Source organism: Perissodus microlepis, chromosome 22, assembly GCF_051167445.1.
Source record: "Perissodus microlepis isolate ML-2025 ecotype Zambia chromosome 22, ASM5116744v1, whole genome shotgun sequence".
NCBI classification, from domain to species: Eukaryota; Metazoa; Chordata; class Actinopteri; order Cichliformes; family Cichlidae; genus Perissodus; species Perissodus microlepis.
In genome coordinates this window covers 30,676,990-30,692,540 of record NC_140481.1, presented here as the reverse complement: position 1 = coordinate 30,692,540, position 15,551 = coordinate 30,676,990, and the positions used below count along the sequence as shown (strand labels likewise).

General features: G+C 39.8%; 1 protein-coding gene across 1 annotated transcript in view; it reads right to left on the bottom strand.

Moving 5' to 3' along the window:
• Positions 1-15,551, bottom strand: part of LOC146363499 (chloride channel protein 1-like) — a 54,727-nt gene that overhangs the window by 9,880 nt on the left and 29,296 nt on the right. Inside the window, exons 17-22 of the mRNA XM_084919745.1 lie at positions 14,459-14,550; positions 11,948-12,061; positions 11,195-11,276; positions 7,824-7,906; positions 3,483-3,527; positions 1,177-1,281 (exon numbers count right to left, since the gene is read on the bottom strand). Of these exons, the coding sequence (XP_084775871.1) occupies positions 1,177-1,281; positions 3,483-3,527; positions 7,824-7,906; positions 11,195-11,276; positions 11,948-12,061; positions 14,459-14,550 (521 nt within the window). The remainder of the gene's footprint in view (positions 1-1,176; positions 1,282-3,482; positions 3,528-7,823; positions 7,907-11,194; positions 11,277-11,947; positions 12,062-14,458; positions 14,551-15,551) is intronic.

The window sequence follows — 15,551 nt, the reverse complement described above, 5'->3', positions numbered from 1 at the left end:
CTTTGGAGACAGAACCTCCTATAAAGAAAAATGTGCATTCATTGAGACAAAATGCAGTAAATGGTGTATGAAATGATGTTTCTGAATGTGTAAGAAGGATCTCAGTGTTTTATAGAGGTGCCATACGACTGGAAAACAGAGGAGGTTGACAACATGGTCATTTGATTTCATATTTCTTATAATACTGGGAACATCAAAGACACTGAAAAAGAAAACTGCTGCTGAGAGTGCAGCAGACGAGTCCTTGATAATAGAAAAACATCATAATCACAATTATGTTGGTCAATGTTGTTATTCTAATTTAATTTTAATTTAATAAAGAGATATCAGTATGTATGGAAAGTGTTTGGAAGTTGATAATACAGTGAAGTGTTTTTAAAACCACCTTGAAGTAAAAAAAGGTTTTATTGAATTACTGTTGTAATACCATGTGTTGCTTCAGCATTGCTTTCATGTGGTCATTCTTTGGCGTTTATGACCACTGATGGTGATTTCAAGCAATGTTTTTAAAAACAAGGCTTTTGTTGTTGCATTCGATGACTCTGCCCATTTTGTTGAACACCACTTCAAACTCCTTTCCTTATTCATCTCTGAGCTACTTCAAACTTTTTTTAGAGAGCACACATCAAAAATCATCAGTCATCGCTGGACATGCAAGCTCTGTCTCTGGCTGCAAAGAGTTTGGAGTGTCCAAGCACAGAGTTTGACAATCAAGTCAGTAACACAGTTGCTGTTTTGAAATGTCATGGGTTCTGCGCTATCACGTAAACGTCCAGGTGAGAACAAAAAGTGCAAACTGCCTGAACTATTACCCACTGAGCATTCACTCAGGGTGCAATGAAAAGGGAATCTACTGAGTCTTTGCTCATATTTGGCTCCTGCTACTTTGTTCTCTTCCTTAAACTGAAATTCAAGGATGGATTGCAGACGCACATTGAGGTAAGAAAAGGATTTATACTGAACAATCACAGAATACCAGGAGCACGAGAAGTGATGCTCCGGTAGACATAGAGATGACTTAAACAGTAGATTGACTTTTTAGCAGTTTTTTAAAACACGTCTTTCTCCAAACGTTAATAACATTTTTAATGTACAACATCCACCACCTTGTCGAAAACAAGGTGGTCTCAAAAAGACTATCAAACTGCGATTTACACAGACATGTTGTCCACCAACCTTGTGTAACGATGTTCTCTCCACCAGCTGAAAAGGGGAAGGGTCCACTCGTATCTCATCGATTTCCATCGGCTTGTCCATCTCTTCCTCTTCCCACGCTTTAATCTGCAGCCACAAATAAAACCAAGGTCACGGAGGTGAATCTGCTGTGGTTAGTTCACATTCCCTCTGCTGACGGGAAAAATGCACCTATTCAAACATACGAGTTCAACTAGAGGGGAAACAGTCGGATGTGTTTTCACTATGAGTCATTCACATGTGTTTAAATATATCTGGCAACAATAAGAACTGTTACATAAATCATGAGCTGTATCTCTGGGTAAAACTCTAGGTGTGTGTTTGCACAGTCTGTGTGTGGCTGCAGGATGGAGCAATTAATTAGCTACCACCGAGGAGAAGTCTGAGCAGTAAAAAACCTTGAAAGTCTGCGTTGCGTCCTTGCATGTCACCGGTAACCCCTCTGAGATTTAGGATGTCTGACACCTTTTAGCCTCTCTATGGATTTTACCTACGAACCTCAGCCTGCTGTGACAGCAGCAGCAGTCTTGTAGAATATACAGGCCCGTGTTATGGGGCAGTTTGGGAAAGTGCCAGGAAGAGTAAAAGCGGAGCGGCAGACAGAACAGGACTGGAGGGCACAATGCTGTTTTGATGTCTCATTTAAAATTCAGCCTGTGCTCACACTACAGTTTAAAAGTGCCCCAGTTCAGTGTCTTCCCCTCAAACGTGACACAGATCTGTAACACCGCTGACCTACATTTGAGATGGATTCGAAAGCTAATAGAGATTTGCCTGCATCAGTCATATGGTAATAAGTCTAAAGCAACTTGATATATGCTGGCAGAGACAGTAAGTCAGAACTAATGAACTCAGACCCACATTTTACATTTTAATCTCGTGTCAGTTCCCGTCAAAGTGAGGCTCTTCATTTTTGATTTTCACTTCTCTCCTTGCACATTTTCAACCAGTTTTTCTTGCTCTTTGGTGACATTTCCACACATGAAGGTACATTCGGTTTTTCACTTCTACTGAATTTTGACTGTAGGAGGTTTCTGCACAGTGTTTTTAATACATGAATGAATAAAATATGAGACAAAACAATTTAAAATCATGTGTTAGCTTTATGCTTTCACGAACAAGCAATAACTACATGCTCAGCATGCAACATCTGAAAAGTTCAGCTTTCCCTTCAAAAGGTTATTTGATGCTTTTCTTCCCATATCACCGTCATCAATAAAGCAAGATGGTGAAATAATCAGACTGTGGAGCCTCCTGTTAAATTTAAATGGACTTTTCTTTGGAGGAAGTCTCCAGTGGGTTATAGAGCTCTTAATATACATCACAAAACATAAACATCATCAGATTCCTATTAGCTGTCAGATTTGAAGAAAATTAGATGCTCTGTTAAAGCCCACATTACAAACATCTATTCAAATTAAGCAAAACTACAGTAATTAACCTGTAAATATAAAAAGGAATCAAACATGTTTGGTTGTACTCTTTGATCTCTATAATTCCCGTTATTCTGATGAGTTTATATATTCTTTATGTTTAATGAATTCAGAAATGTTTTGGTGCACAGACAGAAAGAAAGGCTGTTTTATCATCTTTAAAGCTGCTTTTAGACAGGTTGGATTCTTTATCTGTGTCACTATCTGGCTCTGTTTTGCTGTTACTGGAGTCTTGTAAGCCTACTGGGCTTTATAAAATCAAATCAATGTGCAAAACATAATATACTTGTTTGTCCCTGCAGGCTCCCTGCCAGCAAACACTGAAGCTTAATGAGCATTTAAGGTGCTCGAGTGGCAGGAGGAGGAAAGTGGAGCAGTTTGTGTGTGTTTTGGAGACTTTGAGACTTTTTTGTGGACCTGAATGCTATGGAGAGACAGCAATCAAAAGTTTTCCTCTGAAATAGTTTTGTGTTTTACATTTTTTAATACCAAAAAGTGATTTTTATTTTTAGACCCCATTGTGTTAACCTGTACCGAAGACAGAAACACAGATAAAGTAACAGTAAAACAAAACAACTGATTTTAAGATTAATCTTATTGGCTACTGTAGTGTAGTACAAATAAGACTTTTTAAACACTTTTTAATATTTGAGCTTTTAATGACCTCCAGGAAGCCTGTGTGGTTCTTGCATCACTTGCAAATACAAAAACCTGCTGTCAAAGATTATTGCTCCCACTTTGTGGGATAATGTCTTGTGACTCAGCACTTGCTCTATGAGTAAGCATTCAAATAGCATGCTTAAAATTATTCAGCAGACTATTCTGTAAAATTATGCAAATCCTTCATTACTGTACCTCTTCTGGTGTCATTGTGTCTGACAGCGGAGGAGGACAAGGCTCCTGGAGACGAAAAAACAGGGAAAAGGAGAGAAATGATTTGGAGTGATTTTATAAAAACACCCTGTCCTCTGAAACAGGTCGTGGTGATACTTCTAACTCTAGAAGCTCATCTGAATCTTACATTATGGGAGGAAACTACCAGCAACTCAAAGAAAACCTGTTTCATACCATGAATATTAGGCAAACACACATTTCAAACTACTCATAACTCTTAAAATGAATCTATACAATCTCACATTCGATTTCTGTCTGTCTCTTTGTTTTCAGGCTTCTGTCATCCAGTTTCCTGTGTTCGTGTGTCACTCCTACAGCACATCAGCAGCTTTGTGAGTTAAATGAATGCAGCAGGTGAAATTCAGGCCAACACCTGCTGCGACCTGTTTTGTGAAACTGAATTTATTACTAGCTGCGATCGCAGAGCTAATATTGCTTTCACCTTGTGGAAACAATATGATTCTGTGGGTGTGTTATTGTGGCAAAATATGATCCTGGAGACACACTCTGCAACAGGAACTATCAAAACAACCAGTTTTGGGTACTTCAACGTGCGTTTGCACGTCTGTGGATGGATTTTGTACTGAAGGAGGACTCTAATCGCGCTCCGTTGCCTTGTGTGATTTCAGAGGGAGCAGAAAGGTACTGGCAGGACAAGTGGAGAGCAGCTCTGGCAGTGGCTGACACAATAACTTGGATGTGGTAGCAGTGTGATGAAACCATGGGAAAAAAAAACTTTTGATTAGCCTCAAAGTTATTCTGGTAAACATCAGATGTCTCAGGAGGGGGGAGTGGTGCTCTACTCAAACTGCATACAATGTTACTGGGACCTCAACTGAAGATATAGTCAAGTGGTAGAAGGAACACATCTTGTGTAGAGGAAACGGGGTCTGGGGGATAGGGGAACAACTCGCCTATCACTGGGGACGAGGTCACAGAGGCAGTTAAACAACTTCTTGGTGGCAGGGCCCCTGGGGTAGATAAGAGTTTCCCTGCGTTCCTGAAGGCTTTGGATGTTGTAGAGCTATCTTGGTTGACACGCCTACGCAAAATTTCATGGAGGTCACCCTGGAGTGGTTTGCAGCTAAGTGTGAAGCGATAGGAAAGACAAATCTGAGGCCATGGTCCTTAGCTGGAAGAGGGTGGAGTGCCCACTCCAGGTCAGGAACGAGTTACTACTTCGGGGTCTTGTTCACGAGTGAGGGGAGAGTGGAGCGCGAGATTGACTTGAGCATAAAAGTGGAGCATTCAGTATACCTTCCTGCCCTCACCATCGTCACGAGCTCTGGGAAGTCATTTGGTGTCTGTTTTTAATTCTCACTTCACTACAACTGTATGATAGATGAATTTTGTTTAAATGTCACTGACTTATTAGCAGCAGGACTGCTTTGACTGAAGGGCTGGAGCTGCATCAGCTGCTGGGTTTGACCTGCACTAAACAACAACTCCCCACCTTGTTTGTGGAGTTGGTGCTTTATCATTGCCGTCATCTGACAAATAAATAAACCCTGCTTTTAATACTCTTAACAGTCCACACCAATTTTGAAGACAAGTTTTTTAACCCTAACAGCCAGAACGAAAAGATGAACTAAGATGGAGTAAGTTGAACTATGATTTTGCCCACTTTTCGCTAAGCTAACCTCATATTTTGTCTGTCTACATCAAAGCAAAGTTGCACCAAAAACCTCCAGCTGTGGTTTGTCAGCGATATCAGGAGAATCACAGCTTTGGTTGTCTTATGGTGCATAGACACAAAACACCAAGTGATGTTTTTGTGCTATGTAATTACATATAAAATCTATACAATTCTTTGCATTACAGTAAATAAGCATGTCTCCCAATCAGAAATGGGAGGCCTGCTCACTGATACAAATTCAGGGCGGCTGGAGCTAAACTTCTCTTTTACATACAGGAGACAGCACGGAGAAAAGTGAGGAAAATCATACACAAGTCCCCTCCGAGCTTAATGGTCTTCACTGGTTGCCTAGCAACCCTCTCCAACCATGAAACAAAGATGGCAATGGCCCTGAAGCTAATCGCCGCACTGTGGCTACATCCATCTTTTAGATACAGTCTATAGTTTATCACTGAAACTATAACTATTGTTCTTATTCAAGGATTAGCAGCATGCTAATATTATTACACCTGCCAGATGTTGTCCTAAAGGTCATTGTTTGGTTACCTGCACTCAGCAGTTGGTAAAATAAACAATACCTGGGTCACAGAGAGAATCCAGCCTCAGCTTGGCTTGATTGCTGGTAGCAACATCCCACTGTGTGCCTATTTGATATTCATGGTTGTAGAACTGTGGCTGATGTAAAAACAATCCCCACCGAGGAACAGGATTGAATCCAAAAACATAATAGAGAATCAGACTGGTAATTCACCAGCCACAGCAGTGGGCACAACACAAATCAAATTCTAATCTTGCCAGTTCACAAGCGTATGCTTATTTCCAGTGTGGTTTTCATTCTTGCATGTACTGCCTTCCTTGCGAGCCAAGATCACCACCAAGCTGAATATAATGACTCTGCCACCAGCATCTGCATTTCCATGAGAGCGAGCGAGAGTAGGTGGAGAGAAAGATGCTCGACTTCAGTGAGTTTTCCTGTGGATGAGACGTGAATTCATGTGCTTCTGTCAATCAGATAAGCATGTATCTGCCTGAATAGAAAGCAGACTCCATCTTCCATTCGCCTGGTAGATGTGGTTTCAGGAATTTTTCTTTTAGAGAAAGGGTTGAATGGTTCGCGACACATGGGAAAATTACACTCCTGACACGGCTTAATAATTAGCTGGCTGGAGGAAAGAGCGCAGAGGCTTACAAAGGCATTAAATACACAGACATGTAGAAACATACAAAGATGCTGGGATTTAATTCATTTTGGCTTTATTTATGTGACAAGCAGGCAATACCCTACATCAGGTAAAAAAAGAAGTCAGCAGAAGTCTGTAAAAGACCTCTGGCAGAACCAGGCTCAGGGATGGGACGCCATATAATACATGTTACTGTAATCAGTAATGCAGTTATATAATGCATTATTGTACTAAACAATGATCACATCAACTTCAGTAGGTAACAAAGGCAGTGATGAGCAGTCATGCTTGCAGCATTGTAGCCTCCATTTGTTTTACTGTGCATGTTTGTACAGTAGAATCACTGCGGCAGTGGCTTTAAGTCTCTTTGGATGGTTTTCAACTTTGCATTTGAAATAGCTATTTTAAAAAAGGGATTTTTGTCAGTGTGTGGAACTGCAGCCTCAGGTTTATATTGTTAACTGGTAACTTTGTGAAAATGCGATTCATGTCATGTTACGGAATGTAATGGGTCACTTTTTCTGGTCTCTAATTAAGTAAAGTACTGCATTACTTTAAAAAATTAATATGTAATATATAATATATTACTATTGTTGAGTTGTGACTGTTTACACATCTAGGGGCATTCAGGTGTGCTTTAACACAAAGCCACAATCCTCCCAGGAGCCGACATCTGAGCAAACATCCTAGACTCTACAGGCCTCAGTTAGCATGTTGAATGTTACAGTGCATGACAGCACAAAAGCCTGAACAAGCATGGCTGTTTGGAAAGGTTGCCAGGAAATTGGGTCATGCAACAGGACAATGAGCTGACACTGACCGGCAAATCTACAAAAAAGGAAAGAATTGAGGTGCTGCAACAGCCCAGTCAAAGTCCAGACCACAACCCAACTGACATTCAGTGGAGAGAGCTGTGCATGGACTCATTGAACTGGCACCATGTTCTAAAGAATAATGGGCAAAAACTCCTCCACAACAATGTGAGAGGCTGATAAAGTCATGCAGAAAAAGTTATTACTGGTAAAGCTGGTTTTACAAACTGCTGAACTGTGCAATAATAAGTGCAGACACACCTGAACCTGTCTGCCTGCTCTCAGAGGTTCACATGACTGTTCTTGCCTTTGCAGTAAAAAGAAAAATAGCCACTCACATTTCTCTTAAGTTGTTTCCATGTGACAACAGAGATGATACTGCATTGAATTAAGGTGTCATGCCTTGTCTAATAGCCCTGCGTGAAAGAGGGCTTTAATTACTGCATATTTAAACAGAATTTAAACTTTTCTCCTTTGTTTGATTGCATCTATCATGTCTTTTAAGCAGAAAGGACAAAACATGAGACCGAGAGCAATGCACGAATTAATTATTGTAAAAAAACATCCCGCCCTACAAAGACGTGACATACAGAGTGGAGATGTGAAGCATATTTAATGCAGCTGATGCATGAGAGCACACGCACTAGACATGCAATGAGACGTGCAGACACACCTGAGACTGGCCCTCTGTCTGCCTGCTCTTAGAGGTGAAGATATTCGTGAGTGTTTTCCTCACAGACTGCAGAGAACCTTTTTCTGAGGGAGGAGTGAAGAAGGAGACTCAGTGGGTAAAAGGTCAATAAATTATACAAATGCAGCTTTGGAGAAAATAACTCAAGAGTAAATGGAGACTTTTAGAGACTGCAGGGGAAAAAAAACCCTCGTTGTTGCCTGGAAACCATTTCACTGGGACATTGTCTGTCTCTTGTTATGTTTGATGGGCTACTGAGCAGTTTGCTGTGCCACAATAGGCACAGACACCATCTGGATACTTGGAGTGAACAAGCTGCCAAACCTTCGCTCACTGCTGTTAGGGTTGCAAAGTTAGTAATTCCAAACATTTGACATCTGTTGAGGGCAGCAATGAACATGTTGAAGTCAATTTGGTAACCTAACAAAAAGAGTAGACAGGTTTAACTTTAACCTTTAAAAAGCTAGAAGAACATATTTATTGCTGCAGGGTATGATTGACTTTAGTGGAGAGTCTTCTGGTTTATCACCATCGGGAGTCTCACCAACATGTGATGGAGAAAATAAATATGCTACAGGTAAAGCTAGGCTTGCCTTGAGTTATTTAATGATCAAACACGGCTATCTTTCTGTAAACAAGCCTTTCTCGTGAACTTAACAAATGTGCATTCAGGGTTTTGCAAGCTGCAAAAAATATATTTAACACATTTTAAGTTGCGTTTCAATGCATAAAGTATATTTTTATGTATCAAATTACTGGAAACAACAGGAATAATGCACAGACTTCTGTTCACTAAGCAAACACAGACTCTTTGCAAAGATTATACTGTTGTGCTGAAGTGCAGTCACCTCCTAAAGGACAACTTCCAGCCTGTGCATTTCTTCTCACGTGAGTCATCTGCAAAATGGTTTAGAATATATATGCATTGCATTTTCCCTATCTTGAATTCATCTTCTTTACCGCTTCTCTTCTCTCAGCCACTAACAATAAGAAAGTCAATCGTGTTAGATTTAGCTCCCTCACAAAGAGCTGATTTAATCAACCATCTGAACGACAAAATTAAACAAAACGAACTGCTGTTAAATGAGCGAAACTTTGCATTATTTGTTCACTTACACAGTCAGCTCTTAAAGTGGACTTTTTATGCTTTTTTTGTAATTGTTTGGCATATATACATACACACAGTTAAAATTATGGATGCTTATATTAAACACGGTCAGTTCAAACAATGAGGTCATTACTTGTAAGTAATCCATATGACCTGAAAGCTTCAGACTGTGTTAAACACTGTTTTTCCTACTTTTGACTCGATCATGTCAGTGAGAGACTGTGTGGCAGACTGGAGGAGAGATCAAAGCCACCCTGTTTTCTCACTGGGACTGTGTTTGATGGCATCCTTAACGACATCCATTACTCTGCATGTGTCCTCTCTGGGTACTCCAGCTTCCTCCCACAGTCCAAAGACATAAGTGGGGCTAGGTGGTTATTAGATTGTAAATTAACCGTAGGTGTGAATAATTGTCTGTCTCTCTGTGATAGCTGTATCCCACTTCTCACCCTGGACAGGTGGGACAGGAAAAAACCCGCTGTGACACTAAACTGGATAACCAGAAGAAAAAATATGGATCTGTTTTATGTCCAACAGGGATATCTCTAATATATCCCACCTGTCTGCTGCATGAAGTGGGGGAACTGAGGGGATGCAAACATCCCAGCAGAAAATTATTATTTTAAACTGTAAAACATACAAAACACCTTTATTATAGTTTAAAAATAAAAATGGGAAGCTGAGCATAACAGCTCCAGTTTAAAGATAGATAAAAGGCTCAAAAAGCACCATTAAAAGCTGAAATCTGTTTAACAAATGATGTAAACTCTTTTTTTTTTTAAACCAACAAATCTAAAAGCAACACATATTTTGGCTTCATGTATTAACAGTTGTGTTAAACTACTCACTCCGTCAGCAGTTCCACTACTAAAACCTGCACAGCCTTGTTATTTCTTTCATTTTTATTGATTTCAATTTGAAGTAAATATTATTTATAACAATTTCTCCAGTCATCTATTATTATTATAGATGTTTTTCATTTCATTTCACATTTAGCTCGACGGTGTTTGTTGCTTCACCTCTTTGTTTTCTGAAGACTCCTCAATAAATCCTCCCAAGTGGGATAATTAAACTTTTATTGGAATGTGCCTGTGAGATGCAGAAATGGAGCTACCATTTTGAACTGTGTGTTAAACTGAAGTTCTTACTTCAGATTTCCCAAAATTGCAGCTTTTGTTCTGTCTATGATCAGTGCAAAGACCAGCTTCAGTCCTAATTCAGGCTAGAAAGAGTCTCACAGTCATATTTAACTTCTTTATCATGCGCTTCCTACAGCCTCCCAAATAAATATGACATGAACAATTCAAAGTGTGACCATCTTTGTGAGTGTTATAAGAGTAAGAAGCTCAGTCCCTGCGTGATGTCTTGAACTTGTTTAAACTTCTTTATTGCTAAAAACTGTGTGGGCTCAGAGGGCCGTTCCTCCTGACCCCTGTGTGTTTGGATTAGCATTAATGCTGCCACTGCTGTTTACACGTTGTGTAACATCACATTGTTCCTTATGATTTGATTAATTCTGATGGGTCCCCCTTTTCACACTTCACGAGCACCAATAAGACGTGTTTGTGTCCTCTGGGCAGTAATCTGCTTAGCAGATATGAGAACCTGGTGAGCCTCATACACCATCTGGGATGTGACTAAATGCTTAGTCATATCAGAGGAGATTTTTTTTTTCAAGGAGAAGAAGGGGAGACATAGCGAAGAATAAATCCCATTACATCATTCTAGTGAGCAAAACTTGTCTGAAAGAATCAATATTACTGTGACAGGAGCCATAAGGCTTTCATTCCCCAGCCTCGCCTCCATGTCGCACAACTCCACGGGTGTAACCGAGCTAAGGAAGAGAGATCAGAAATTGTAATTGTCTTCTGCAATCTGATTTCTGTCTAGATAAAATTGACCTTTAACCCTGTGCTGAACTTGAACAGAAACTTGGGCAACAGCGAAAGCATCACCCTCCGAATACACGATGTGTTAAAATGTTTGGACGTGTGCTGCTTTGCTTTACCCAGACCACCATTACAAATAAGAATAACATTATTACAATAATAAGAGGAAAAAAAGGTGAAGAAATTGTTCATCCTTTTTTAATATTCGGCGTACGGTAATATATTCCTCCTCTGAAGCAGCTGAAAGGGTGAGAAATTTATACACAGTCATGTTTAGAGATAATGTATGACTACTACACCTCTGCCAATATTAAATATTTATATTTTCTCATAAATATGTAATCCTCTCAACTCACCAGGAGCAGTGTGGTTTGAGGAAGGCTCCTGGGGCTTCTGAGGAGGCAGGGGACCGTTCCTTTCCTCCTGGACTGGACTACCCTGCAGACGACGGCCACGTGTTATTAAGGAAATTAGCATTAATAAAGAACCTGCAGACCAAGTGGTAAAGGTTAAACTAGGATTTAATGCAAGGGACAAGCAGCAATATTTTAAAGGTACTTTTTGTAAGTGCAAAATGTAATTAATAATAACTTCATTCCTCGCCACCAGGGGGCAGCGTTTTACCTCTGGATGCTCTGAAATATTTTCGGATGTTGGTCTTTTAACTCCTTATATTCTTTTAGACCTAAACAAATGACCTCAAAAGGTTGTGCATCTTCCCCAAAAGCCATTGTACATAATGGTGTTTTTAATCACTTGCCTGATTAAAATAAAAGTTACATTTACTCTCTGCACCATCTTATGGAACTAAATTCACATTCAGTTGATATTTCTTCAGCACAGTCCACAGATGTTTGGGACATTAAGTCAAAGTCGTTGCTTTTTCACATTGTGCTGATAGCTTCAGTTAAATTTGGAAGGAAAACTGTAACACAGAGGAATTTGCATTAAATATATTTACGCTGAATACCATTGGCATAAATCTATGACTGGGGTCAATCTTTCACTTAAACGTTAAACAAATTAAAACTGAGGAAAGCAGCTATAGAGAGAAAACCCATACACAATAAATGAATAATCCCTATGAATATATTAAATGAAACGCCCACCTTCTCTCCCTCCTCCTCCTCCTCCTCCTCCTCCTCCTCCTCTTCCTCATCTACGAAGGCGAAGGACTCCCAGCTGTGCTTCTGAGACTGGTTCTGCTCCTGTAGGCTGCGACCCTGAACTCACATCCAGACAAACACATTAAAACAGAGCGGTGCTGTACCTGCGCCAAACTAAATCGAATCTAACTGCTTAACGTTGATGTTGTTTTAGCACCTGCTCTTTATTTTAAGTCCTGTTACCTCACCCGTTTGAATGGGTTAGCAAATCCAAAACACGGAGTTCTCCTTTTGGGCTTTTAAGGTGAATCATTACTGTACAGAAGGCCTTCCACTCACAACAAAATCAATATCTTTTTCACAGTCAAGGTTCAGTCTCCATTTCCTTTCCTTTCCAGCATCTGACTGAGTTTATTTAATTTCTGTTTTAAGATATTTATCAACATGAGAAATAATTTTAGGACTACATAATAATGTCACACTAGTAAGCATTATTAAGGTATCTTATGTTTATAATTATGATTGTTAATAGCAGCGATGTGGTAGCACTGCAGTGATAGCTTTACATAGTGTAACAGTAACAGAGGATAAACATGTCTGCACGAATGAAACACTTAATAATGCTGAATAGTGTAATAATAATACATTAATAATAGCGTGATAATATAAAACATCATTATAAAGTTCTTCAGTGTGAATCACTCTTGGCTTAGATTGGTAGACCACAGATTGGTACTATTGGTGATTTCATGGGAAAAATCTTCTCCAAAAATGTTCATTTTTATATTAAGAAAAAAGAGCAGAGAGATTTTTAACACCATCACATAATGTAAAAAACACAGCGATTACTAGAATGTTTCATAATTTCCATAATGTTTTCCAGTTTTAGATTTCACTCTGCTCAGTAACAGCTGACTTTTCAGTGCCCCAAATCAATAACAATTGTAAACACTTGTTATTTTAATGTCTGGCTTCAGGCTCTGCCTCTGCATGAATACACATGTAAAAAGAGCTTCAGCTGAACTCGAGAGGCGCTCGAGCAGCTAATTCACTGACATGGTCATGCTGTAAACTCAACATTATGGAATTTTGGTAAAACGTTAATGGAATTATTGCATTAACAACCATGTTTGTACACTAGTTATACATTATACATCTGCTTTAGGGAGCAAAGTGCTTCAAAAAAACCCAGTAAACCCACAGGATGTTAGCTCCTGTGTTTATACATGAAATCGTGCTTGTACACAGCAGCGCTCCACAAGGTATTTATAACAATCATTTACATGTTCTGCATCATTTAAATGCATCACTGTTATTCAGCTTGAAGTAAAACTGAGAAAACTTTACTTGTGTTTCTCTTCAAAACTATGGAAAGTAGCAAAAAACCCACCCGGTGGGCAGTTTTACCAGGTCTGTACAGCTTGTTTGAAATTCTTCATTCTGGATTTAGTGGTAAGGTGAACAATTTATGTCACAGATACAAATTTTGGTTGTTGTTAAGTTACAAATGTGCAACAGTCATCCACCCATTCACACACACATTCACGCACTGGTGGAGGCAAGCTACAGTTGTAGCCACAGCTGCCCTGGGGCAGACTGACAGAGGCGAGGCTGCCATATCGCGCCATCGGCCCTTCTGGCCATCACCAGTAGGCGGTAGGTGAAGTGTCTTGTCCAAGGACACAACGACCGAGACTGTCCGAGCCGGGGCTCGAACCGGCAACCTTCCGATTACAAGGCAAACTCCCAACTCTTGAGCCACGATCGCCCCTGAGAACCTTCATAGAAATAATAAAGTAATCTATAAAAGCACAGAAGTTAACATCTGTTGTGTGTGTGATGATGGTCGTGCGAAGTTTTGTTTTGATTGGCCCACCCATTAAGAAAACAGGATACATACATAAATATGCTGCCATCATTACAGTGAGATGGTGAAATGATTGAAAAATCATTGATTTTATGAAGTATGAAGTTATACCGGCAGAATTTAAAGGTAGGACAAAACTTTTTGTGATGGGGATGACATGTCAGTAACCATGGTAATAACTCATAGTATTGGTGTGTATAGAAAAATAATTATTTCGCCATAAGCAACGGATGCAGCTTCTGTCTGAAGATGAATATTTGTGTTGCAGCAAACTTGAGTTTTAAACAAATAACAACAAATGGATACAAATATAAACTTCATCTTTTATCCAACATGACCTGAAACTCATGACTGAGCCTGTAAAATCAGGCTGAGAGGTCACACAGCAACAGGGCCATGAACTTATATACAAGCAAATATTGTCGCAGTCAGAGTCGTTGCCTCCTGCTGGCCATTAGCTCTCTGACAAACTGGGGACCTGTCCAGGCTGTATCCTACCTCTCATTTTCATCTAATGGATGGATGGAAATCTATCACGTTCCCAAATTTAATGAGTAATCAGGATCTTAGAATTGACCAAAACAATGGTCATTAGGATTTCCGTCATGATTAAGAAGCTCTATCGCTTGCCCCGTGACTGTCCTCACCTGCATCAGGAGCCTTCTTTCTGGTGACAACCACCAATCACAGAGAGCCAGAAGCTCCACCCTGTCAATGCTGCCCAATAAGATCATAGAATCTGGAAGCAGAGAAACAGATGTTAATTTTATTAATATCATGATGCCTTATGATTCCTATAAAATCCATTAAAAATGCTAAGTACTCTTATTTAAATACCTATATTTGATACTGTTATATTTAATGTGATAGCAGCAACTCTTTGTGTTCTTTTAATTACCAAACAAATTTCTGTGAGACACTTTGATGGCTAATCCACTCATCCAATTCAGTTCTATTTTATCTACATCAGGGGTCGGCAACGCGTGGCCAGAGCCCAACATTAAACTGCGGCTCCGCGTGGCTTGGAAAAATAAATTATAACTATTTAACAGAAGTGTGTTTTACTTGTGTTAGTTCTTTTTTTCAACTTGCAGTTCTAAACTGGAAAATTATTGATTTATCTTGAAATATTAAAATAAAATTATATTTTATTATTTTTTGTTGCTCAAAATAAGCGTCACACTCATGGAAGCTGGTACACCCTCCAAAACGCCGTGCATTTATTGAGACTTTCAACCCCAGGTAGGCCAAGTATGGAGAAATGTAAGAAAAGAAAAATATCTGAAGAAAATAGAACATTTATTGATGCCTGGGCAGATTCATTTGCATTTACTTCTGACAAGAGTGAGAAGCCTACCAGCATGCCTGATTTGTGGATTGTTGATCTCCCGATCCACATACGTATGTGCACAGCTGTTCTCCACCATGAACTATGTTAAAAACAAACATCGCTCACGCCTCACAGACGACAATCCTGCGTAAAGCTGAAAGTGACTCGTACAGCCCTGATTTGCAGACGTTGTGCGCAAAGGTTCAGGAGCAGAAGTCCCATGGCAAACATACTACGGCAGACCGGACGATGTTTGCATGAACACACTTTTCAGCATCTCTTTATTGACCACTTTTCACACACAGCTGCTCTACACATGCAGCTGGCTTTAGCTTTGCAGCTCACAGCCTGACACGTACCAACAACAACAACACAACAGCAGAGAGAGCACGAGGCATGATTTCGGATGC